This window comes from Camellia sinensis, chromosome 6 (genome assembly GCF_055761805.1).
Source record: "Camellia sinensis isolate YWXY chromosome 6, ASM5576180v1, whole genome shotgun sequence".
Taxonomy (NCBI): Eukaryota; Viridiplantae; Streptophyta; class Magnoliopsida; order Ericales; family Theaceae; genus Camellia; species Camellia sinensis.
Window position 1 is genome coordinate 98,044,192 of NC_138966.1, and position 24,069 is coordinate 98,068,260.

The following is a 24,069-nucleotide window of genomic DNA, read 5'->3' on the forward strand; positions in this document are numbered from 1 at the left end:
ATAGGAGAACCTGCGCGCATTTACTTTGTGCATCTATCGCACTCATTCATTTTGTGAATCTATCACACTTGTTTACCTTTGTGCATCTATCGTACACCACTTTCTTGTATCTCGAGATGTGTAAAACACAATCCTGAGTGATTTTTGTTTCTCAGGACGCGTGAAATGCGGCCCTGAGCGGGTTTTATCTTGAGACGTATGAAACATGACCCTGAGCGATTTTTTGTTTCTTAGGACACGTGAAACGCGGCCCTAGGTAGGTTTCATCTCGAGACGTGTGAAACATGACCCCGAGCGGTTTTTGTTTCTCAGGATGCGTGAAATGGGGCCAATGGCAGGTTTCATCTTGGGATGTGTGAAACACAACCCTGAGCAGTTTTGGTTTCTCAGGACACGTGAAATGCGGCCCTGGGCGAGTTTTACCTCGGGACGTGTGAAACACAGCCCTGAGCAATTTCGGTTTCTCAGGATGCGTGGCACGCGGCCTTGGGCCAATTTTATCTTAGGACGAGTGAAATGTGACCTCGAGCGGTTTCTCTTGTTTCTCGGAACATGTGAAACACGACCCCGAGCTGTTTTCTCAGCTTTTCAGGGTGCATGAAATGCAACCCTGAGTGGTGTTTTGTTTCCTCATCTTTTGTTTTGGCGTGGTTAGAGTGCAATTTTATCTTCTTTTTGCTTGAAGTTGCTCATTCATGTGTTGTTATTTCGATTATTGCTTATCACATTTGTTATTTCCTGTTGCATTATCTCGCATGATCATGAGTTTTCAAAATAGCTGGCTTCGCGTAGCATGTGAGTCCCACTTTCAAAGTTGCATTGTGCATATCATTTGCATCTTGCCCCAGAACTACGCTGGTTTGATTCCTTGCAAAGGGATACGTAGGCAACTTGCGGGTGCAACTATTTTATTTTCATTTTGATTGTTTGTTCAAGTCTTATGGCCTTGTCAAAATGGGTCGTCTCTGGGCTTTGACATTCATTCACGTCATTTCATGACTCCATGTTCTGTCAAAGAGAAACAACTGTAGACACCCCATTTTTTACGGCCCTTACGACTTGGACGTCCTCGCATGCACACCCAATGATGAGTTTATATGCTCGCCAAGTGCTCGAAGTCCTTAGTGAAATGCCACAACTTTGAGCCTTTCAAACCCTGTACCTTTGTTGTCCCAATTTTGGACCTAGCCTAGCTTTTCCAGCCTGCAGCCTCTGGTGGCCTGTTGGCCACCACTTTTGGGCTGCCGGCCATCACTTTTGGGCTACCGGCCACTGATGTGGCTTGCTGACCACCAGTGCATTTTGCAGATATTTTATGCCAGTTGTGCCAGTTGTTTGCATAGATGCATGCATCTATCCCCACTTGTAAGGCTAGATCTCCTTAAGGGAATTTCATGTTTTCTATATATAGAAGGCCCCTCTCTCATGTTTTAAGATTAGAAAATTTTGAGATCAAAAATTTTCCTCTCTTTCTACAATTCTCTCTCTCTCTCTGTCTCTCTCTCTCTCTCTCTACCAAATCTCTACACTTTAGCCTCCAAATCTTTAACGTTTGCCTATACGCCCTTAACCAAATCTCACCATCTTTGGGTTAAGGTATTTTTGAGCTTGGTTTGAGCTCTAGAGAATGTGTTTACTTGGTTTTGTTACTTGGAATAGCTTCTTTTCTTCAAGAGGTATAAGGCTTTACCTATTTGCTTGCTTTCTCTACTATTTTTCCATTGTTTTGGCCTGTCAAAACTCTGTGTTTTTTGGGGTGAAGCTTGGGTTTAAGGCCATTAAAGGTTGAGAGGTTGATAACCCTTCTTAAAATCTTGTTTTGGAGGTCTTTGCCCTTGTGTTTCCCATTCTTTTACTATCTTTTTCCAAGCTTTTAAACACTGATTTTTAGAGTTTTTTCAGTGGCCAAAATCATATTTTGAAGTCTAAATTTGGAAGGGTTAGTCTCCCCTCCTTGTGTCTTGCTTACTAACCTAGTTGGTGCCATGATTTAGCATTTTAATCTAGACTTTTTTAGCTCAATTCCAGCATGTTTTAGGACTTATTTTAGACTGTTTTAGCACTGTTTTGGGTTGTTGTTTGCATTTGAGCTTTGTTTTGTATGCTTCTAGTGTAATAATCCTCATAAGCTTGATGTTTTAGGTCTTAGACATCACTTATTTGAGTTGATAGCACTTATTTTAGGCTTTTCATACTTCATTTCATCACTAATAACCTCTGCAATCTCCCTCCATTCTTGATTTCTTATTTTGCTTTGAAAGTGGTTTCAAGTTATTTACTTGCCCAAGTATGAAATTGGCATTTCATACTTAATGGTTTAATCCCTTAGGGGGTTTATTACCAACGGTATGATGCTTCTTTCATACCCAAAGCAACTTGTGTTTTATGCCCTATTTCCATTAGAGGACTTTAATTCACCATTGGACTTAATTGGATTAAAGAATGGTTGGTAAATTAAAATAAGTAACTAAAACTTGGGACTAAAAGTGAGCAAGATAATAATTTGGTTGTGTTCAATCGGACGTCAATTGAACACATGGAAACTTGAACCATTTCATACTCATTAGTGATGACATGATTCAAGTCTCCAAGGTCATCACTTCCCTTGATCTTTCATGATAGGGAGGTGGTTTCTGAGAGTCTCATTTTGTTGCTTATTGAGGTTGCACACTTGGTTTCACAAGCCATCACGTAATGAAATTGCATCTATTGATGGTTTGTGAACCGAACTTGCTACTCCTTTGATTTGCTTATGAAAAAGAGGGGTGGGTTGTGTAAACAAACCCTTGAAAATACCCTATATATGCTTTGCTTGTTCTTTGTTGCAACAAGATGAACCTGTGCAACAGTAGCCGGTAGGCCACTTTCCATGGCCGACAGGTGGCTGGCAGACCACCTTTGATGGCCAACCGGCCATCACTAGTGGCCGGCAATCCTCACCACTGGCCGGCCGGCCACTGATGCAAAGTTCAGCAGTGAGTTTGTAAGGTAAAGTAGAGTGAGTAGCAGTGTTGGTGTTCTATTGTGGAACAGAGGCTCTCCGGAAGCAAAACGGTGGTCTTTTCGGATGGAAATCGAGCATATACACGAGAATCCCTCATTTCCCAAGGCAGAGCAGTTAGTTGTTTAGTTTAATTACTTATTTTAATTGCACTTGTGTTGTAATTATTTAATTAGTTAGTTAACTAGTTAGTTAATTCAAGTGTTGTAATAGCTAATTTATTAGTTTTGGTTTGTAATAATTAGTTTAATTAGCTTTAGATTAGTTTAATTATCTAGTTAGCTTAGTTTATTCATTCGGACTCTCCTTCGTGAGAGCGCAATATAATAATGTGTATGTCTTCCAACTCCACGTCTTTCTCCTATTTATTTACTATGTTATGATGGTTAGTTTAGGGATATCACGTTTTAATTAGCATTCTCCATGTTTGCATCCATTTGTATTGCATGCACCGAGGCTCAGTTCATCATTCTAACTGCATTATTATTGTTTAATTACTTCTTTGAATACGTGCTTAGACCGTATGCTATTTAATTGATTCATATGCCATATTAGTTGCCAAGCCTATTAATTTTATATCGCATGTGTTGCATTAGTCATCTTGCATAGTTAGGAATCATGTATTTTGCTAACTCTTTTGTTTATTTTAGTTTGGAATACTAGGTAAGCCGTTACTCACTTTAGCATAATTGCATGTGTGTGATTGTTGCCATGTCCACCATGCTTACCATGAGGCTAAATGCTTAATTGATAAAACTGCTTGAATGCTTATGGACGAAGGCTTATTGTTTAAATTGGAAAAATTTGAGCAATGTTTATATACGATCACTTTTTCAAGTGGTACATATTTCGAAACAATTTTGAAAACAAATATGAATCGAAATGTTCCATTTTTTTGTACTTGTGTGTGTATGCATCACATAGTAATGCTAGCCTAATAAATCAAAACAAGAGCATATAATGTAAATAAGATTCATATCATGATTAGTAGGGGTCGATCTTTGATTGGGCAAGTGGGGTTGCTCAAATATATTTATGACCTTTCCCTCTCGTACCTAAGTTTCCAAGCTGAGACAATCTTGATGATGACGAACATGTGGTCTTTGGCACGAGTCATGGGTTTCCAAAATTTCTCCAAAACAATATATTTAGGTAACGACTTTGTATCTAGCAAGCAATCCATTTTTGGCAATTTGATTCAAAATCAATTTTTCAAAAGAATTACCGGAGTTGGATTCTTTGGTGTTTATCAATTTCACATTGCACTTGTGAGATTAGATTCAAAACCACAGGAGTCCGAACTGTAGGGCTTATTTCGACCTCTTGAAAGAGGGGAGGCGCGAAAAAGTCGTGCTATACAATGTCACGTTAGCGGCCACCAGGGTTTTAAGCCAACCGTGTTTGAATCCCCAGTTTTCAAACTTAGGTACCTCCTCGACATACTTTTCCATGGCCGCATTCTCTCCGACATCGAACGCCTTGGAAATCTCTAAGTCAGCGATTTCTTTTGCCTTCTTTGATTCTTCCAAGTCGGCCTCTAGCCTTGCGATCGTCTCTTTGGCCAATTTGAGTGCATCATCACTCATATTCGCCCTCTCCTCTGTGGCCACCCTGAGTAGGTTGGCGCGCTTGGCCTTTTCTTCCTCAGCATTGGCCTTAGCTCGCTCCTCTTCTGCCTTCCTAGCCTCAGACTCAGCTTTAAGAGACGCCACCACCAATTCGGCCAATGCCTCTTTGGCTTTACCCTTTTCGTTTTCAATCTCGGCTTTAAGTAAGCCGATCTGCTCAACGGCGTCATAGCGATAATAGCTGATTTTTGCGATTCCGCCCGCCGCCTGAAACAAAACATGGGAAAGTTAATCGGCATACAAAAGAAATAAAGTATGAAATTTGCCAATTACATACCAATATCGCTGACAGAGCAGCTAATGCTATCAAAACCACGTCTGGTTCTGCACGAAACGCGACCTTATCCATTGGCAAAGAAATCGACGAAGCCACACTTAGGGCCACGACGGGATCTTTCATAGCCGACGCATCAGTAGAAACCAGTGTGTTCTTCATTCTGGGTTGGATGATAAATAGCGCCACCAAGTCTTGGGACTCTTCTATTCGAGGCCATTTATCGGTTAAATCTTTAGAAGAGTCAGCCTCAATCTTGGCGGGGCATTTCTCCTCCATTTGTTCGGCAACTAAATCGTCCGATTGATATTCAGTGACCAAGTTAGCCACAACAGTTTCTTGTTCTATTTCCTCAACTGGAACAGGGGGTGGGGGTTTAGATCTAGCGATTTCGGCCCTCCTTTAGGCTGCCATCCTTTCAGCGTTTTTCCTTCTCGCCATCTGTGCAAGTGATTCCCCAGCCCTGTTTTCAGGGTCTGTGTTGGGTAGGTCCCCTAGATCGATAAAAATGTCTTCTTCTAACGATGGGTCAATTAGACCTGATGTAGATAGGAGGTCGAAGCCGACTTCTTCAAAAGCCAAATTGAGAGCCACGTCAACTTCCTCTCCCAAATGGCCCTCAGAACTGTCCGAGTTGGACTGGTTCGGCTGTTCAGCGACCTGATCGTTGACTTCACCGCCTGGCTCTGAATTCGAATCTTCAAGACCAATGTCCCTAAGGCTCTTGAAGTTTGGGAAAATGAGTGCCGCAAGATGCTGTTCACCCCTTGAAATCGGGATATGATTTGTTGCCGAAAAAGTAGAGTACGTTGGGTCGTATCGCAATAGCACGTGGACGGCCCGCCCTTGCTTTTGGAGGTTTCGACAGCCAAAGAATTTGAGCGCGGTTTTGACATGCTCAAGCACAGCGTCGTCAGCTGAAGTGAGTGTTTTCTTCAAATTGTTACCTGCACAAACGAAACGATAAGTACATGGAATCTAAGCCAAATAAACGTATAAGAAATGCGTAAAGAAATGGGACTGTACGGCCAATTGGTTTGCCTTTTTGTCTAGGCATAGGATCTAAGCGATCTTCGCCTTCGTCAAATTCCCAGCTGCATCGGACAACGACCATGACGTCGTCAACACTTACCAAAGCTAGCAAGCATAGTCACCAAATGGTGATCAGTGTCCTTGGCCTCGAGAAAGTAGCGTCCTTGCCGACTAGAAGATTTTGCCAAAGCATAACAATGCCGAATAGCAGGGATTCCTAGATTTATCCTAAGTCGACGATTTAATTCTACTATGCCCATTATGATTTGGTAAAAATTTATGTTTGGCTGTGAAGGGAGTAGACCCCAATAGTGAAGAACGACCCTCAAAAACGGGTGAAGGGTGAAACGGACTCCAACCTCAGCGATTGACAACAGGGAAAAGATGATCGTACTTGCATCAGTCCTCTCCATGTCAACTACGTTGTCCGCCACGAGTGACAGATGGATGTCATATGGAATTGAACAATGGCGTCGAAAGGCGGAAATAGGGTCCGCAGAAAGGAGAGCTTTCAAATGTTTCGCCACTTAAATTAGAATAGAAAATATGCTAACTAAAAATGAACAAGAAAATGGGAGTTGGAATGAGGAAGAAATGCAAAGAAAAGAAGAACTCACAGGTTAGAAAGAGAAGGACAATGGGGAGGAGGTGGAAATCGCAGAGGTCGTGAAGGAGTGATACTATGAGACAACAAAAAAGCCTTGCACATTCAAAAAATATTCGAAGGAAGGGCGCGGTTTCATATCTCATTAAATGAGCAATGTGTACAAAGGGGTGGGAAGTTGTAATGATTTCTAAACCGTGTTCATTCTGATGCTTTGGTATTAGAAGGAGTGCGAGCGCCGTATTTTTGACTTTCCATACATAAAACCAAACATGCCGACTAATCAATGTTAGTTGAATGTTCAGGGGGCAATTGTAGAGGCCGAATAAAATCAATTAGGAAGGCCAAGACATTTGATCGACATCAAGCCAAAGACAATCAGCCTTGACCAGGGGCTCATGTAGCCAAATGTACGAATCGGCCATATAAGGAGCCGAATAGGAACCAACACACAACTGGAAGGCCGAGTAAGTAACCATATGTGAGATTAAGAGTGGGCTTGACCCTTAGGCCCAGATGTAATATAAAAAGGGAGGAACGTCAGCCAAAGAGAGGTAGGTAAGAATATACGAAATAACTTGAAATAGAAGTAAACTAGAGAGAATACTAACTTGTCTGTCGGAGTGCTAATTCCGGCACCCCTGGCCGAAGTTTTCATCCCGTTTTCAGATAGCAATCAGAGGATCAAGGACATCTGATTAGATTCTGAAGTATTTCCAAACCACCTCACCACATATACTATTGTATTAAGTGGCGCACAAATTTGATATAGTGAAGCTTTTGCCATATGTTTAGATAATAATAATAATAAAACTACACTACAATAACTTCCCCCTCAACTACATACCCTAAATAATTACTTTATAATAATTTTTTCTCTTCTCCAATTACTTATTTTTATCATTTTTTTTTTCTTTTTTCTTTCGTCCTCTCTTTCTGTAATGGTTTTTTCTTTTAAAGAAAGTAAAAAAATATTTAATTCAATTATGACAAACGAAGTACAAAGCAAAGGAAAGCTTCATTTAGGAAGTGAGTTGGTTTTTTGCCCATTTAAGCCTAAGGCTAAAAAATCTCGTTTGGATTGGACTTTTTGACTTTTGTGAAAGAAAAAATGAAATAATTATGATTTGGATGTGACATTTTGTTTTATTAACTTTTTAGTCTAGTTTGTCTTTTTGTGATTATTTTAGCCTTGTAGCCCCATGCCAAATGAGGGCGAAGTACAACTTTTGTTTCTCTTTGACAGTAAGTGATATAAGGGATTTTAATTTTTAGATTCTCAATGACCGAAACTTTTGTTTATTTATTTTTTTGGTATAAATTGTGTATTTTTTTTCTTCCTCTCCTTTTACAAAAATTTTGTTACATTATTTTTTTTTATTTTTTAGAAAAGGCAACTGAGGCTGTTGAAAATGCCCAAATGAATCGAAGAAAAACGAGAAATTGAGGAATAAAGAGATGTAATAGAAGAAAAATAATTATTAAGTTTAGAGATTGAGAGAGAGGCCTTTATATAATTTTTTTTTGGAATACATTTTAAATAAATACAGAAAAAAAGTTCTTTATTTCTTTTTAGACATTCATTTAACAGTTTAATAGCAAAGTCAAAAAAAGAAAACAAAAAAGGGAATAAATTGTTTTATTCATTGTGTTTTCAATCGCTTTCTTTCTATCTTTCTTTAAAACGTGGGCAAATTATTTTTCAATTTCTAAACTCTTTCCAAAAAGGTAGTAGTGCAAACTTTTCAAAAAAAAAAAATTTGCATTCAAAAAAAGAATGAGGATGTTCTTAATCATTTTTTGAAACACAAATAATAATAATAATAATAATAATAATAATAATAATAATAATAATAATAATAATAACATATTAAAAAACACAAAATTCCTTTTTCTTGGATGGCTGAAAATAGTAAGTTGAAAATATATTCTGAAAATTTATTTATTTTAGAAAAAAGAATAGGTAAGAAATAGATATTCAGACATTTTTTTTTTTTTGAATTTCAATGTTTGATAGGATATATATACAGTCATATATATTTTGAAAATTACTTATTTTAGAAAAGAAGAAGAAGAAGAAGTAAATATTTAGAAATTTATTTCAATTTCAATGTTTGATATGTTATATATAAGCACACATTCATGTATTATCTTCGAGTTTTATAAGATATATATACAGACTCATGTACTTTTGCATTATCTTTTAATTTTTTTGAGCTTTTATTTTTTTTTAATTTTTGTTTATCAAATCTCTTTGATTGTGAATGTTCAGTCTTTGAATTTATGTTTAAATTTATATTCAATTAGGAATATTAAGTTTGGCCAAAATTATTTTTATATTCAGTTTTTATTTATTGATTTATTTATTTATTTACGAATGTAGTATTTTTAATTTAAAATTGAATGGTTCGAATTACTAAAAATCAGTCCCAAAATAGTCCTATCAAGTCCAAACGCTACCTCAAGTTGAGATAACAACTTGAGAGAAGTCTAACCCAAATTCAAATTTAAGGGTAAATGTGTTGTAATTGAAATAATAAGGATCAAATTGAAACTTAGGTGAAACTATAGGGACCGTCTGTGAATTTGCCCAAAAATTTAAAAGTAAGCAACAGCAAGTGGTATCATGATCCTATAAAAAATACAAACTCACGAGCCAACGAATAATTTATGAATAACATAAACAATCACAGTGCACGAACTCAATAATTTATGTAAATGATAAGATTCTTAATTTTTTTTAGCAATAATACAATGTAACATTAATGATTTTGGGTCTAATTGCAATGGCCTAAAATCCCGATGGACGCAGAGAAAATCTCAACGTGTCTGATGGTTGTTTCATATATATATATATATAACTTGTTTTATGACTTCAAAGCATTTAAAGCATTTATGGTTTTTTGTTGTTGCCAAGTGAGGCCAAGGGAATCTAACCTTAACTTAGCTAATTAAAACTTCATATTTTGAGTCCAATAATGGTTGATTTAATTTGCACATCAGGTTTGACTTCATTTTATATCAAATTCTTGGTCTCCAATGTCTCATATCCAGTAGCTGTATTTGTCCACACATTTAGCAACCATTCTTATCATTTTGAATTTAAAAAAGAAAAAGAAAAAGTGATACTAAATATCATTTATCTTTTTATTAGTTTGGAGGGAAAAATTATTAGTGTTAGTTTTGTCATTACAATTTTATATATTTATTTTCCTTCCATTGAATATGAAATAAATGAACAGCAAAAATAATTGAAAATTATTGTAAATCAATGGAATGCAAGTAGTTTTACTTGGAACTGGGGATATTGCTGCTGTAACATTTGTCACTCTATTAACTGTTGTGAGGTCATGAGGGTTTATTCCGAGTATATTTTGAGGATTTGTTTCATTTATATGTAAAATTTGTTAATTCATGTAAAAGAACTTAAATTAGTTAGATATTTGTAACTCTATAACACGACCGCATTTTTTTTTTTTTTTTGTATAAAAAACATGGTTATCATGATTTTGATAATATTTTTAAGAACAATTAGAGCATGATCATTGTGCTATGAATTACCGATTAATCTATGATTATTGAAATAAATTCAAAACAAGACCCTACCAACATCGCAACAGTTACTGTTATGACTAATATCACATTAGTATCCCTGTTACTTGAGATTAGTTACATTGCACATAAAAAATAAATAAATATGCCTATCCGCGTTTCATGCACATTAAAATAAAAAATAAAATAGTTCTATCTGCTTCACATGCACATTAAACTAAAATAAAATAAAAAAAAATAGAATAGTTCTATATGCTTGGCATGCATATTAAAAAAAAGGCCCATCTGCTAGAAGACAAACGGGTTGAGGCTTTGGACATTTAAAAAAAAAAAAAAGATGAAAAGAAAACAAAAAAAGATTAAAAAAATAAAAATAAAAATAAAAAGGGCCTACCTGCTTGGCTCTGATATTTAAAATATGACAATTAGATATATTTTTACTTATATTATATTAAATTTAAATTTACATAATAGATTCTAATTCTAAATAGTTTTTCTTCGTACTTTTTTAAAAAATACATTTATATTTTAACATAACACACACCCGGAAAAAAAAAATGAAAAAAAGAAGCATAGTAAAATTAAAATAACATCAAGGGAGCTGCTGCAGTAATCTCAAGCAATTGATGGAGTGGTAAAGACTTGAGAATAAGATTCAAAATTTGAAATTTGAGTCACTCTCAAGGGGCTGCTAGAGGTTTACCTGATCGTTTACTTTAAGGCTCTATGATTAGTGGAATTGTGTGCAAGTTAGGCAGAACTTGATTATCAAAAATAAAATAAAATAAAATAAAATTCTATAGTGTACATTCTTAAAAAAAGCATGCGATTCGCAACATAATCATAATGGACCGAACTTTCACTTTAAAGTACACACCATAATTTTACTTTAAATTCCCATATTCATAATTTTACCACAGAAGTGACAACACACTATATACATTCATAATTTTTAATATAAAAATTAGTAATTTTCTAATAATAAAAAAGTGTGTACATAGTAACATTTTCCTAACATCAATGGTCGGAGTGACAATGTCTAAGCATGTAGGTGATTAGGAGACCCCAGGAATATTGCAGGTCAATTTATCCATCTCTTGCTCCATTTTAATCTAACCTCCTCCATTTTAAAGCAATTTAATTATTAATATTTTATCAGAAGATTGAAACAAAGCCTTATGGGATGTCACAAAGTTTGTAATTATCTCAGTGTGGTTGAAGAATAAATACAGTTTGTTCTGTAGACACAGTCAATCAATCTCCACAATTGTTTATTTTTTGGGATTAAATTTTTTGTTTGGAAACATGCAAGTTCATGCATGGATGACTATCTTTTTCATACTTGAAGAATAAGATTGTGGAAAATTTTGAAGAATATTAATTTTTTTTTTTTTAAATTTACTTGTAAATCTATGTGTTGCTCACTTCTAGTTCTGACTAGAGTGAGATTTAAAAACATAAAACAAAAGAGAAAACAAAACAACCCAATTTTACAAATAATGTCCTATCCTGAATTATAGTTGTTTTTAAACTTGTAATTTCATTAAAGATTATTGTTATGATATCAGTTGTGTAACAAACGTGAATGGGTGAAATGCCACCCAATTTTCAACACAAAGCAATTAAGATGGTTTTTGGTTTACTGAAATAGAATTGAATGAAATTATCATTTTATTAAAATATATATTTTTATATTAAGCAAATTATACTAACAGTCCCTATAGTTTGGGACTCGTGTCACTTTGGTTCCCGACTTTTCAATTGTGACACATTTAACCCTCAATTTTGAATCTTATTCCAAATAAAGACAATTGAAGATATTATTGTTTAATTTCAAGGGCAAAATCATCAATTTAATAAAATATAAATTAATTTGACAAAAATAAATGTCAAAAAAATATTTTTAATTTTTAAAAAATTATTTTTATCCACCAATGATAAAATTATGTAAAATTGATAAAAATTAGTAAAAATTACATGATTAATTTTTAAAAATTAATTTTACATGATCATTATCCAAACACATAATTAAAATTAATTTGGTAAAAAAAAAATTTCTAAAAGATTTTTTAATTTTATATAATTTTATTTTTAGCAAGTAGAAATAATTTTTAAAAATTCAAAAATATATGTTTGACATTTATTTTTGTCAAATTAGTTTATATTTTATCAAATTGATAATTTTACCCTTGAAAAATCTAATGATATTTTCAATTGTCCCTATTTGAAACAAGATTCAAAATTCAGGGTCAAATGTGTCATAATTGAAAAGTCAGGAATCAAAGTGACACAATCTCCAAACTATAGGGACTATTTGTGTAATTCACCTTTTTATATTTGATTGATTAAAAAAATAAAAATTTATTATAAATGGAATAATGATTTATTATTAAAAGGGAATAATGATTCTATAGGGGAGACTAAAAAATGACCATTTTCTGTCATTCTATCTCATTTCAATGAACTAAATAAAACAAAAGGTATAAAATGACTAATTAAGTAATCGATCTTAGTTTGTTACATTTCTTATACATAATATAATTTTTGTTTTAGATATATTTTATAAATTATATATTTTTTCCGTAAATCAAAACATATATGGTAAATTACACTCACATCTCCTAAGATTTGAAAAAAATATAATATGTCTCACAAATTTGACGACTAAAATTTGGCAACTAAGTTTTTAGTCACCAAATGTACTACATTGCCAACTAAGTTTTTAGTCGCCAAAAGGTTTGAAATAAAATTAAATATCATATTTTCGGCGACTAGAATTTTTGTTGCTAAAAGTTCAGTTATTTTTAACGACTAATCATTTAGTCGCGGAAAAGAGTTTTAGCTACTAAATATATTAGTAGCCTAAAGTAAATAACAATGTTTTGGCTACTAAGATTTTAGTCGCCTAAAGTCAACAAATTTTTTGCCTACTAAAGATTTAGTCGCCTAAAGTCTTATGTTTTTAGCTACTAAGATTTTTGTCGGCAAACATTGTGTTTTGGATACTAAACATTTGGTCGCCTAAAGTCTCACATTTTTTTGCTACTAAAGTTTTAGTCGCCAAAAGTTTTTTTTTTTTTTTTGTCCTCAGCTTATTTTTTTAGCTACGACATATTTTAGTTGCCAAATGTTTGATTGTTTGTTTTGGCTACTAAACTTTTAGTGGCCAAATGTTTGATTGTTTTTTTTTTGCTACTAAACTTTTAGTAGTCAAAACTATTTTCCGAATTTTTTTTTTAAACTACTAACAATTTAGTTGCCAAAGACATGCTCTTATGTTTCATCGCAAAATTATAATTTATTCACAACCTGTCTATATTCCATGCAACCTGTAATACGTATATAAACAAAACAATACATATACTATTCATAATTTCACAACGTAAAATTATCAATCATGCCACAGTCCATATTACTTCCAACCATCCAAAAATAAATAACTTTATATATTCCATACAAACCAACTATTGTCCAAACTAAAATTATATTTCCATACAAGAATCCAACCTGCCATATACAAAAAATATATTTACTACCATGCGATATGGCTATTTGGCGTGGTACAACTTACCACCGTAATCTGTACCATGACAAAAGGTGATCTATATGTCACACTAGCAACTATCAGTTAGATTACAAAAGTTATATATATTAGTAATGCTAATATTCACAAAAGCAGAGGAAGACATAGTTAGCAGGATTATACAAAAAGTGTCAAGTGTCCTCCATAAACAAAAATTTAGACTATCCACAAGTCCACGCCAAAAGCCATCTACAAAAAATAAAAAAAACAATTGCACCCATTATAAAATATCAATTCATTCCGACATAGGAAAAAGGTTGTAATAACATGCATTTAAGGTAAAACAATCTATAAAAACCTTTTTTCGAAATACAATCATATGTATGTATCATGAAAGATTTATTCCACACTTGATTTCAATTTACAAATAATACAATTTCTAGGAGCATACCTCTTCATAAAATAAATTTTTCTGAGTAGAATATTTTGGTGGTAAATTTATTTTAATTCTTCTTCATTCTCATTTTCCTAGTCAAAGTAAAATGATTGAGTAATATACAAGGTTATCTCTATAACCATATCATGCTTTCTTAATACGTTTACCACCCAAATGACCACCGTGTATGATGAAACAATGGCATCATTTACAATAAAAATGTTGAAAATTTATTGGATGTCAAACTCTTCTTTTTTCGAATAAGTTTAAGTCGTTTTTGTCTCTAACTCCTAAACTACGTGTGCTAATGACATTCGGTTTGTTATCACAAGTCCTATATATCACGGGGAAGCTAGCTATGACATCCCTACGGTGGTTCCGGGGCTGTTTCGCTTTTATGCTCCCTTAACACCCTTTTTCGGTTAAGCTTAAGGCATTTTTGGCTCTAACTCCCAACCTACACATACTAATTACATTCCATCTGTTGTCACAGGTCCTATTTGTCACAGGCAAGGTGGCCGTGACATCCGTACGGTGGTTCGGGGGTTGATTTGCATTTTCGCCCCCTTAACGCCCTTTTTCGGTTAAGTTTGCTGCATTTTCGGCTCTAACCCCAAACTACGTGTGCTAATTACATTCCATCTATTGTCACATGTCCTATTTGCCACGGGGAAGGTGGCCGTGACATCTGTACGCTGGTTCGGAAGCTGTTTCACATTTTTGTTGCCTTAACGCCATTTTTTGATTAAGTTCAAAGCGTTTTTGGCTCTAACTCTCAACCTACACGTGCTAATTGCATTTCATCTATTGTCACAGGTCTTATTTGTGATGGGGAAAGTGGTCATGACATCCGTACCGTCGTTCGGCAGCTGGTTCACATTTTCGCCCCCTTAACGCCCTTTTTCTATTAAGTGTAATGCATTTTTGGCTCTAACTCCCAAACTACGTGTGCTAATTGCATTCTGTCTGTTGTCACAGGTCCTATTTGTGATAAGGATGGTGGCCGTGACATCCGTAGGGTCATTCGGGGGCCGATTCGCATTTTCGCCCCTTTAACGCCCCTTTTCGGTTAAGTTTGATGCATTTTTGGCTCTAACTCCCAAACTACGTGTGCTAATTACATTCCATTTGTTGTCATAGGTCCTATTTGTGATCGAGGAAGGTGGCCGTGACATCTGTATGGTGGTTGGGGGGTTGATTCACATTTTTGCCCCCTTAACGCATATATTCGGTTAAGTTTAATGCAATTTCGGTTCTAAGTCCGAAACTATGTGTGCTAATTACATTCCATCTATTGTCACAAGTCCCATTTATGATGAAGAAGGTGGCTGTGACATTCGTACGGTCGTTCGGTGGATGATTCGCATTTTTACCCCCTTAACGCCCTTTTTCGGTTAAGTTCAATGCATTTTTTGCTCTAACTCCCAAACTACGTGTGCTAATTACATTCTGTTTGTTGTCACGGGTCCTATTTGTGTCAGGGAAGATGGCCATGACATCCGTACGGTGGTTCGAGGGCTGTTTCGCATTTTCCCCCCGTTAACGCCCTTTTTCGATTCAATTTAATGCATTTTCGGCTCTAACTCCCAAACTACGTGTGCTAATTACATTTGGTCTATTGTTGCATGTCCTATTTGTGATGAGGAAGGTGGCCGTCACATCCGTACGATGGTTCCGGGGCGGTTTCGCTTTTTCGCCTCCTTAACGCCCTTTTTTGGTTAAGTTTAAGGCGTTTTCAGTTTTAACTCCCAACCTAAATTACTAATTACATTCCGTCTATTGACACAGGTCCTATTTTCTACAAAAAAGGTGGTCGTGACATCCATACGCTGGTTCGAAAGCTGTTTCGCATTTTCGCTACCTTAACGCCCTTTTTCGGTTAAGTTTAAGGCATTTTTTACTCTAACTCCCAACCTACACGTGCTAATTACATTTCGTTTGTTTTCATAGGTCCTATTTGTGATGGGGAAGGTGGTCGTGACATTCGTACGGTGGTTCGGGGGTTGATTCGCATTTTCGCCCTCTTAGCGCCATTTTTCGGTTAAGTTTAATGCATTTTCGCCTCTAACTCCCAAACTACGTGTGCTAATTACATTTGGTCTATTGTTACATGTCCTATTTGTGACGGGGAATGTGGTCGTGACATCCATACAGTGGTTCAAGGGCTGTTTTGCATTTTCGCCCCCTTAACGCCCTTTTTGTATTAAGTTTAAGGCATTTTCGGCTCTAACTTCCAACCTAGGCGTGCCAATTGCATGCCATTTGTTGCCATAGATCCTATTTGTCATGAGGATGCTACCCATAACATCTATGTAGTGGTTCGGGGGCTATTTTGCATTTTCACTCCTAGAATGTCCTTTTTCGATTAAGTTTAAGGCGTTTTCGGCTCTAACTCCCAGCCTAGGTGTGCTAATTACATGCCAACTATTGTCACAGATCCTATTTGGCATGAGGAAGCTGCTTGTGACATCCATATAGTGGTTCGGGGGCTGTTTTGCATTTTCGCCCCCCGAACACCGTTTTTCGACTAAGTTTAAGAATTTTTTACTCCAACTCCCAACCTACATGTGCTAATTACATCTCGTCTGTTCCCATAGGTCCTATGTGTCATGTGGAAGCTACCCGTGATATCCGTAGAGCGGTTCAGGGGCTGTTTTACATTTTTGCCTCTCGAACGCCCTTTTTCGACTAAGTTGGATTATTTTTAATTTTTTTTTCAATTAACTTAAATGAATGTATGTAGTTCCTAATCTCAAAACAGGTTGGAAGAAGATTTAATTGCATTAGTAATCTTGTTAGGCTTCATAAAATTTACACAATCTTGTTGTGCTAATTTACTCTAATCTATGTGAAACCCAATCATTTATGTATTCTGTTTAACCATTTAATTTACTATAATCAATTCAGGGAAAGTGAATTTTTCATAGAAAACATGTGCTTACCTTTTTCATATCATAATGAAGCCCTTCAGAGTATCCAAACACCAAGTGTTCTACTGCTAAGTCTTCTAATATTACGAATCAAAACCTACTCAAAGTCTGGAAACAAAAACAATAGAAAACAAAACCCATTATCAACATTGAAAATGATATACAAAACCCGTTTTCTAATAAACAAGACATGTCTGACAAAACATGTCTCACTTGAGTGAAAACCCCAAACTTTGAACTGGGTATACAAATGAAGAATTTTCTGATCAAGTTTATAGGGAATAGATGGAAATGGAGATGGAGATTACACACATAAGATGGGATGGAACTACTACTACTACAAACAGCACCAACAATCCTATGAAAAGCAGTTAGGAGAACCTCACAGCTCCTGAAATACTATATTTTCCTTCAATTTCTATGAGGCAGTTTGAGTTTGCCATGGCTACCCAAGCTACTGATGGACCACTCCACGCTTCTCACTAATCTTACTTAATATGTTTTGTCATTGCCTCTTCTTATTGGTTTGTTGTTGATAATGATGATGATAATACAATGATGATGATGATGATAAACCACTGTTCATAATATTGAACATTGTTGATTGAAATGATGGAAGGTTTTGATGATATATGTATTGGTGATTCACATACATATATGCAAAGAGCTCCAAGATGTTATTCATTTTTTTTTTTTATGTTACTTTTCCCAAAAAGTAGCACCGAATAACCAATCGCATACATATGAAACCATAAATCTTTTTAAATGGGTGAATTCAAAAATAGTACATGCTATTATTAATCCAATCTCATAGAATTAAGTAACGAAATATGATTTTGTCCCTGTTATAAACAACAAAAGCTCCTTTATATAGTGAAGTGTTTTACAGAATTTCATATACATAACCAACATGAAAAATTAGTTTTATATATCTAATTTAATATCACTGTACTAGTAATTATATTACTTAATCCTACTTAACCTATCTCTTAGTCTTATAGAATTCATAATCTTACTCAACTTATACGTATCAAACAGGACGTGTCCTGATGTCTTAAGAGTAACTTTAACTACCAATTTATCAGGACACAAAATCTTTTACAAAACATATTTTTCAGGATAGGAATGCAAAAATTAAGTCAAAAAAAATAAAACCTTAACAATAAAAAAAAATTGTCAATAAAGTAGATAAATCAAAAGTTTAGCTTAATGCTAGATATACACCTAAGACATTGAAGAAGAAGCACACTTTGCTCTTGCAACCCAAGGTGTCAAATAACTAAAATGAGAGGCAATATAACTTGCCACACAAACAATCTTGGGCAACTCATGGTTGTCATTTGATTTGCCAAATAAATACAAAATAACCTTTAAAATGCCACTTCTTATCATCCTTCAGAAAGATTAATTTCAAAGCTACTATTAGCATTACAACTTGCTAATCTAATAAGCCAGCTCAGTTGCAGCCAAGGCCACAACTCAGAACAGAGCTGCAAGAGTCACAAGAAGAGTCACAAGAGCTACAGCTCAGGCAGCTGCCAAGGCCACGGCTCAGACCAGAGCTGCAGCAGCTACAGCAACAACCAAGGCCACAGTAACCACAGCCAAGGCCACAGCTCAGAACAGAGCTGCAGCAGTTGCAGCATCAGCAGCAGTCCCAATATCAAGCACGTGTGTATTCCAAAGCAAGTTGTAATTGAGTTGTTAGTTTGTTAGAGATTAACTATAGTTTGGTTAAGTAGTTATAGTCAGGTTAGGTGGTTATGGTTTGGTTAAATAGAGATTATTAGATTTGTATAAAAAGGCTAACATCACTATAATTGAATTCATTGAATACAAAACACTATATCTCTTATTCTCTTTATAATCTATAACCAGTATGAACATATGTATCTTTAAAATAACTATTTGGCAATTTACTTCCTTGAACATCAACATATCAATGTGTAAGTATGACTACTAGCTCTTTTCTGGTTCAAAATAACTCCTCTTTTTTTTCTTTTTTCTTTTTTGGAGTTTTATCTAACCCACTTGAAAATAATCAGAAAATACCACCACATTTGCATTTATAATATAATCTTTTCATAACAATTATTGAAAATCCACCCAAGTGGAAAAAATGTAGGTTTGATCCATTCAATTAAAACATTAAAATTGAAATCTCATCTCAATATATGGTTCTTCCTTGACAAAAAACACTAGCCAAATTTGGAATCTTGAAAAGAAATGAAAGGCGTAGCCAAAGCCATTGATTGTACAGTTTGACATTTTGCAATTCTGAAAGCTATTAAAACCAATGCATACCCTAAGAATATTTCTGTCTATGTATGAGTTGTTCTCATATTAATCTACTTGTTTTTTTTTTCTTTAGACAGGAGTGGATGAAAATGATTAGAACTTCGTTTTACAATCACATTTTAGCAGCCATACATGCAAATAAATACACAATCAATGTATATGAGTTGTTCTCATATTAATCTACTTTTTTTTTTCTTCAGGCATGAGGGGAAGAAAATGATAAGAACTTTGCTTTACAATCACATTTTAGTAGCCATACAGCAGTTTTTGGATTCTTAATTTTATTCTCTCTTGTTTCATGATATTCTTTCTTGGGTCTAGAGGAATAACAAATAAATTTATTAAATATTAAAACCCAAACCAATATGTGACTTCAGAATACAACAGAAGAAGTAGAAGAAAAAAATGAGCAGTTTTTGATTAGGGCATCGCATCAAATAGTTGGAGGGCGAAAGATGTAACAGGAAGAACAAATTCACGGGAAAGAACAAATGTATGAAAAGTACAAATCAACAACTACGAATCCAATTCAATATGAGGACAAACCAAACTCAGACACAGAGAGCCAAGAGAGTTCTCAATCAAGCAACCATAGGATAATGAAATTAAGAATTGGATTACACAGCTAATGGCATATGGAAGTTGAAGAAGGGCATACCTCGTCTGTTTCTTGAACCAGATTGACAACAATTTGCATGTTGAATGTTGTTTGGGGAACAGACCAATCGGTTGAATGTTGTTTGTGGAATGAACTATGTTTCTAAGTTGAGGGTAAAATACTTCAAATCTCCATGAATATATTCATTATTTAGCAAGAGAGATCAAGCCTCTGCATCAAAAATAAATAAATAAATACAAAACAAAAAAGCCCTAAGTTTAGAACAAAAATCACAACCAATTTACTCGTTTCCTAGAAATGAAACTCCTATAGCATCAAAAAACAAAACAAAACAAAACAAAAACCCCTAGAGCTATAGTGAAATGGGGAAATAAAAGAAGAGAGAGAGAGAGAGAGAGAGAGAGAGAGAGAGAGAGAGAGAGAGAAATACCTAAATCAAAATCAATGGGCTTGAGACGGTGAGCAACGGTGAGTGACGGTGGCGATGAGACATTGTACCAACGGAGAGTGATAGGCAGTTCGATCGGAGTGAGAGCAAACAATGTGTTGATTGGTTTTTCCTTTGGTGTATGTATCGATACATACAGAGGAAAAAAAAAAGATTAAACATAAAGCAAAATTAGGCGGCAAAATTGTGTTCCCACCAAAAAAATTTAGTTTTATTGCTGAAATCATTTTGATCACTGAAAATAACCTTTGTCGACCATACTTTTTTGTAGCTAAAAATAAAAGTAAAACAATGTTAATTATTTGGCAACTAAACTATTTTAGTAGCCAAAAATTATTATTCCACGACGAAAACATTTTTGGTCACCGAAAATAAATATTTACTGACTAAATTTTAGTCTCCAAAGATTAATATTAAATATTATGCGTGATGTTTGCCGACTAAATTTGTTTTAGTAGGCAAAAAGTAGTATACAATGACTAAATAAATCTTTGTAGCAAAAAATCAAAACTAACGCCAACTAATATGTCTTTCAGTCGCCTATTGGGTATTTTTTAGCAACTAAGTGGTTTTTTGTCGCCTATTGAGTAACTTTTTAACGACTAATTGTATTTTAATCGCCTATTGGGCGCTTTTTAGTGACTAACTATTTTTTAGTCGCCTATTGGGTCATTTTTTAGCTACTAATTGTATTTTTTTCGCCAATAAGTAATATACGGCTACTAAAAAATTTTAGTAGCTAAAATATGAACCATTGCCGACCAATACAAATTTTAGTCGCCAAAGAGTTGACTTTTGGCGACTAAATTCATTTTAGTCGCCAAATTTGGTCGCCAAAAGTGTGAATTGTTGTAGTGACAATAGAGCAAAAAAAAAAAAAAAAAAAAAACAAGACACATACATCAAATCATTTATGAGTGGGGCTCATGGCCACGTAAATTTTACTTTTAGTATTCTTAAACATTTTTCAAAAACAATATCATTCCTCAATTTCGATATTGACCACAGTAATACTAATGGCACAATTTTCCAAATACTCGTTTCTTCTTAAAATTAACACTTGCTCACCATTGTAACAATGCTTCAACATCATCTAGGTATTACCCAACACAATTCCCACCAATTCAAAATTCCAAACCATACTCTCCATGCCAGTGGACAATTGCGGTGTTTGGGAAAGATTTTTTTTTGCTTTTTTTTTTCATTAAAAGTCAAATTGGTTACAAAATCAAAAAAAAAGAAATCCAAACAAAATATCACATCAAACCCCATAATCATTTTATTTTTTCTCTCACAAACATCACATTCAATCACAAAAAAACCCAACTATCTTCTCAAATACAAAAAAAAATTTCTCTAATAATATCCTACAACTAAAAAAACCTACAAAAAAAACCTCACTTCCCAAACACCCACAATGTAAAAGTACATGGTTACAGTTTCAATTTCCTTTCTGCAAAGGACACACAGAGTGCTAGCATTATTATCCAACACCCCAATTCTATGTAGAAAATCTGATGTTTTCACTCGGACCCTCCAATTCATCCATATGCACTCCATTTACGAGGACTTCATTCAACCACGTATAAAGTCTGTTTACCTCTTCCTCCTCTCAAGCTCTCAGCTGTCTTCTGAAAACCAGATTCCATTCACCTGAACTTCCTCTTCTCTGACTGTACTGCAGCAAAGAACCCTCCGTATCCTCTGATAGACTAAACAGTCCTGGAAATTTCTCACTGAAATTGCTATTATTACACCAAATATCAGTCCAAAATTGTGTTCTTTCTCCCATGTCCAACCTTTATTCTCACACTATCCATATAAAAATCAAACAACTGAGGGTTATCCTGGGTAATACTTTAGAATACCCTGCCATATTGGAGACACTTTACCTGCTGCCCCCTTTTATGGCCACCACTCTCCTCTAACCCTATCATACTAGTATATAGCAGTGATATTACAAATATTAATCACTAATAAAAAATTACTAGTTGGAGATCCCCTTTGCTTCTCACTCAATTATCTTGTTTGTTTTCCAATTTTTCTTTTTATTTTTTTATTATTTTTTTAAATTTGTTCTTCCATCTGTTATATTTAAAATTAAAGAAAATTAAGACACAAGTTTTAATTTTCAAGAATTGGCAGCAAATAAATTTCATATCATGGAATAATTAAGCAAACCAATTTGCGCGTGTATATTATTAATCATTAAACATAAAAATAAACAAATGAATGAATAAAAGAATGAATTGGCATTGTAAATCTGTATAAACCTTTACCATGGGTGTTACATCGTAGCTAAATCTAATTCTAGCCTCTAATTTTCTATCAGTTCAAAGTGGAACAAGACGATGTAGCTGGATCATACAAAGCAGGAAGCAAGTACTTCCTTCCATTAGCACCATGCGCATTGTAGCTAGCACCCGTTGTGGGGTCCACCAACAGATCCCCAGGGTAACCCGGGTAGGACCCTTTCCCATAAACCCCAGGACAAGCCGATGCAGCTTCAAGTGGCGCATCGGCCGGACCTTGGTAGTATCCATTTCCAAACGGGTTCGTCACTGTCCCGGCCAAGAGGCTAGCCAGGTTAATGAGCATACCGTCCAGACCCACATCGTTGTTGGGTGCATCCAGGGGTGGGGTCTGTGGTCCGTACATGGGCTGGTGGAATGGCCAAGCGCATTGACCCGGGCACTGAGTCTCCGAGTTGCCGACCCAGATGTAGGCAAACTTGTAATTCCTTCCCTTAATCTGGCTAGTTTTGGAAGATCCGTGAGCCCCACACCGACTCATACAGAACCCATCTACGGTGACATCGGAGGCAGTCAACACAACGTTGACGGCGTGGATTTGATCGGCCTTGGATGCCAGCTGTTTGATCTGTTTCTCAGAGAGCGACTTTCCGAGCGAGTAGTTCTCATCGAGTATTTGTTTGCCCAGAGAGAGTGAAAGAGAGGAGGGTTTCTTGGAGTCAACGAGGTGGTAGTAGTTCTGGGTTGTCTTCCACCAATTGGCAACAGAGGGTTGGGTTTGAGGTGGGGAAGAAGACAGTGAAATGACGAAATCGGAGATAATGGCTCGTTGGGTGGGATTGAATTTGCCGTACCAAATGAGGTTAATTGAGATTTTGCCAGAGAGAAGAGGACCATGGTGGTATTGAAGGAGATTGGTCTGATCTTGAACCAACTCAGTGAGTTTTCTTGCTGCGAAAGAGATATGGAAGAGAGAGACAACAAAGAAAAGTTGTAGAATGAAACGGGATGATACAAGAGAAGCCATTTTCTGACCTCGAACAGAAAATGATTTTGGAGTTGGGGAGAGAGAGAGAGAGAGAGAGAGAGAGAGGAGTAGCAAAGATGCTTTGAGTTTTTTGTGATATGAGAGGTGCAGAGTGGTGCTATTTATATTGGACTTGAGAACCATCTTTGTACAATTTTTAACGAGAGAAAAATATTAGACTAGACTATCAATACATTTTTTTTTTCCCCCAAAAGTTCTATATATCACCAGAATATTTTAGTAAGATTTCCTGAAATGAAATTGATATATGAGTCAAGGATTTTGTTTTCGTGTGCTTAAAAAGAAGAGGGGTGATTCATCCCACTAAATTTTGGACTATTAATAGCTCTAATGAGCTTAAAAAAAAAAAAAAAAAAACAAACTCAAGCCAAAACATCACATCACTTTGGTGGGGATCACTGTGTCACATCATTAGTGATGCTCT

The 24,069-nt window shown here is 35.2% G+C and overlaps 1 protein-coding gene and 1 long non-coding RNA gene across 2 annotated transcripts; both read right to left on the reverse strand.

Moving 5' to 3' along the window:
• Nucleotides 1-15,514: 15,514 nt before the first annotated feature.
• LOC145792787 (uncharacterized) lies at nucleotides 15,515-20,511 on the reverse strand. Its single transcript, XR_014332686.1, has 3 exons — nucleotides 20,328-20,511; nucleotides 19,937-20,107; nucleotides 15,515-17,088 (listed from the first exon to the last, which is right to left on the reverse strand). It is a non-coding gene; the product is annotated as an uncharacterized LOC145792787 (long non-coding RNA).
• Nucleotides 20,512-22,516: 2,005 nt separating this feature from the next.
• On the reverse strand, nucleotides 22,517-23,719 carry LOC114286735 (protein PHOSPHATE-INDUCED 1). The gene has a single exon (XM_028229962.2). It carries the CDS (start codon nucleotides 23,622-23,624, stop codon nucleotides 22,674-22,676), a length of 951 nt encoding a protein of 316 aa, XP_028085763.2. The 5' UTR covers nucleotides 23,625-23,719; the 3' UTR covers nucleotides 22,517-22,673.
• Between the last annotated feature and the right edge of the window lie 350 nt (nucleotides 23,720-24,069).

Bases quoted from the DNA above. Each gene is read 5' to 3' on its own strand.
- LOC114286735 (XM_028229962.2), bottom strand. From the start codon at position 23,624: ATGGCTTCTCTTGTATCATCCCGTTTCATTCTACAACTTTTCTTTGTT.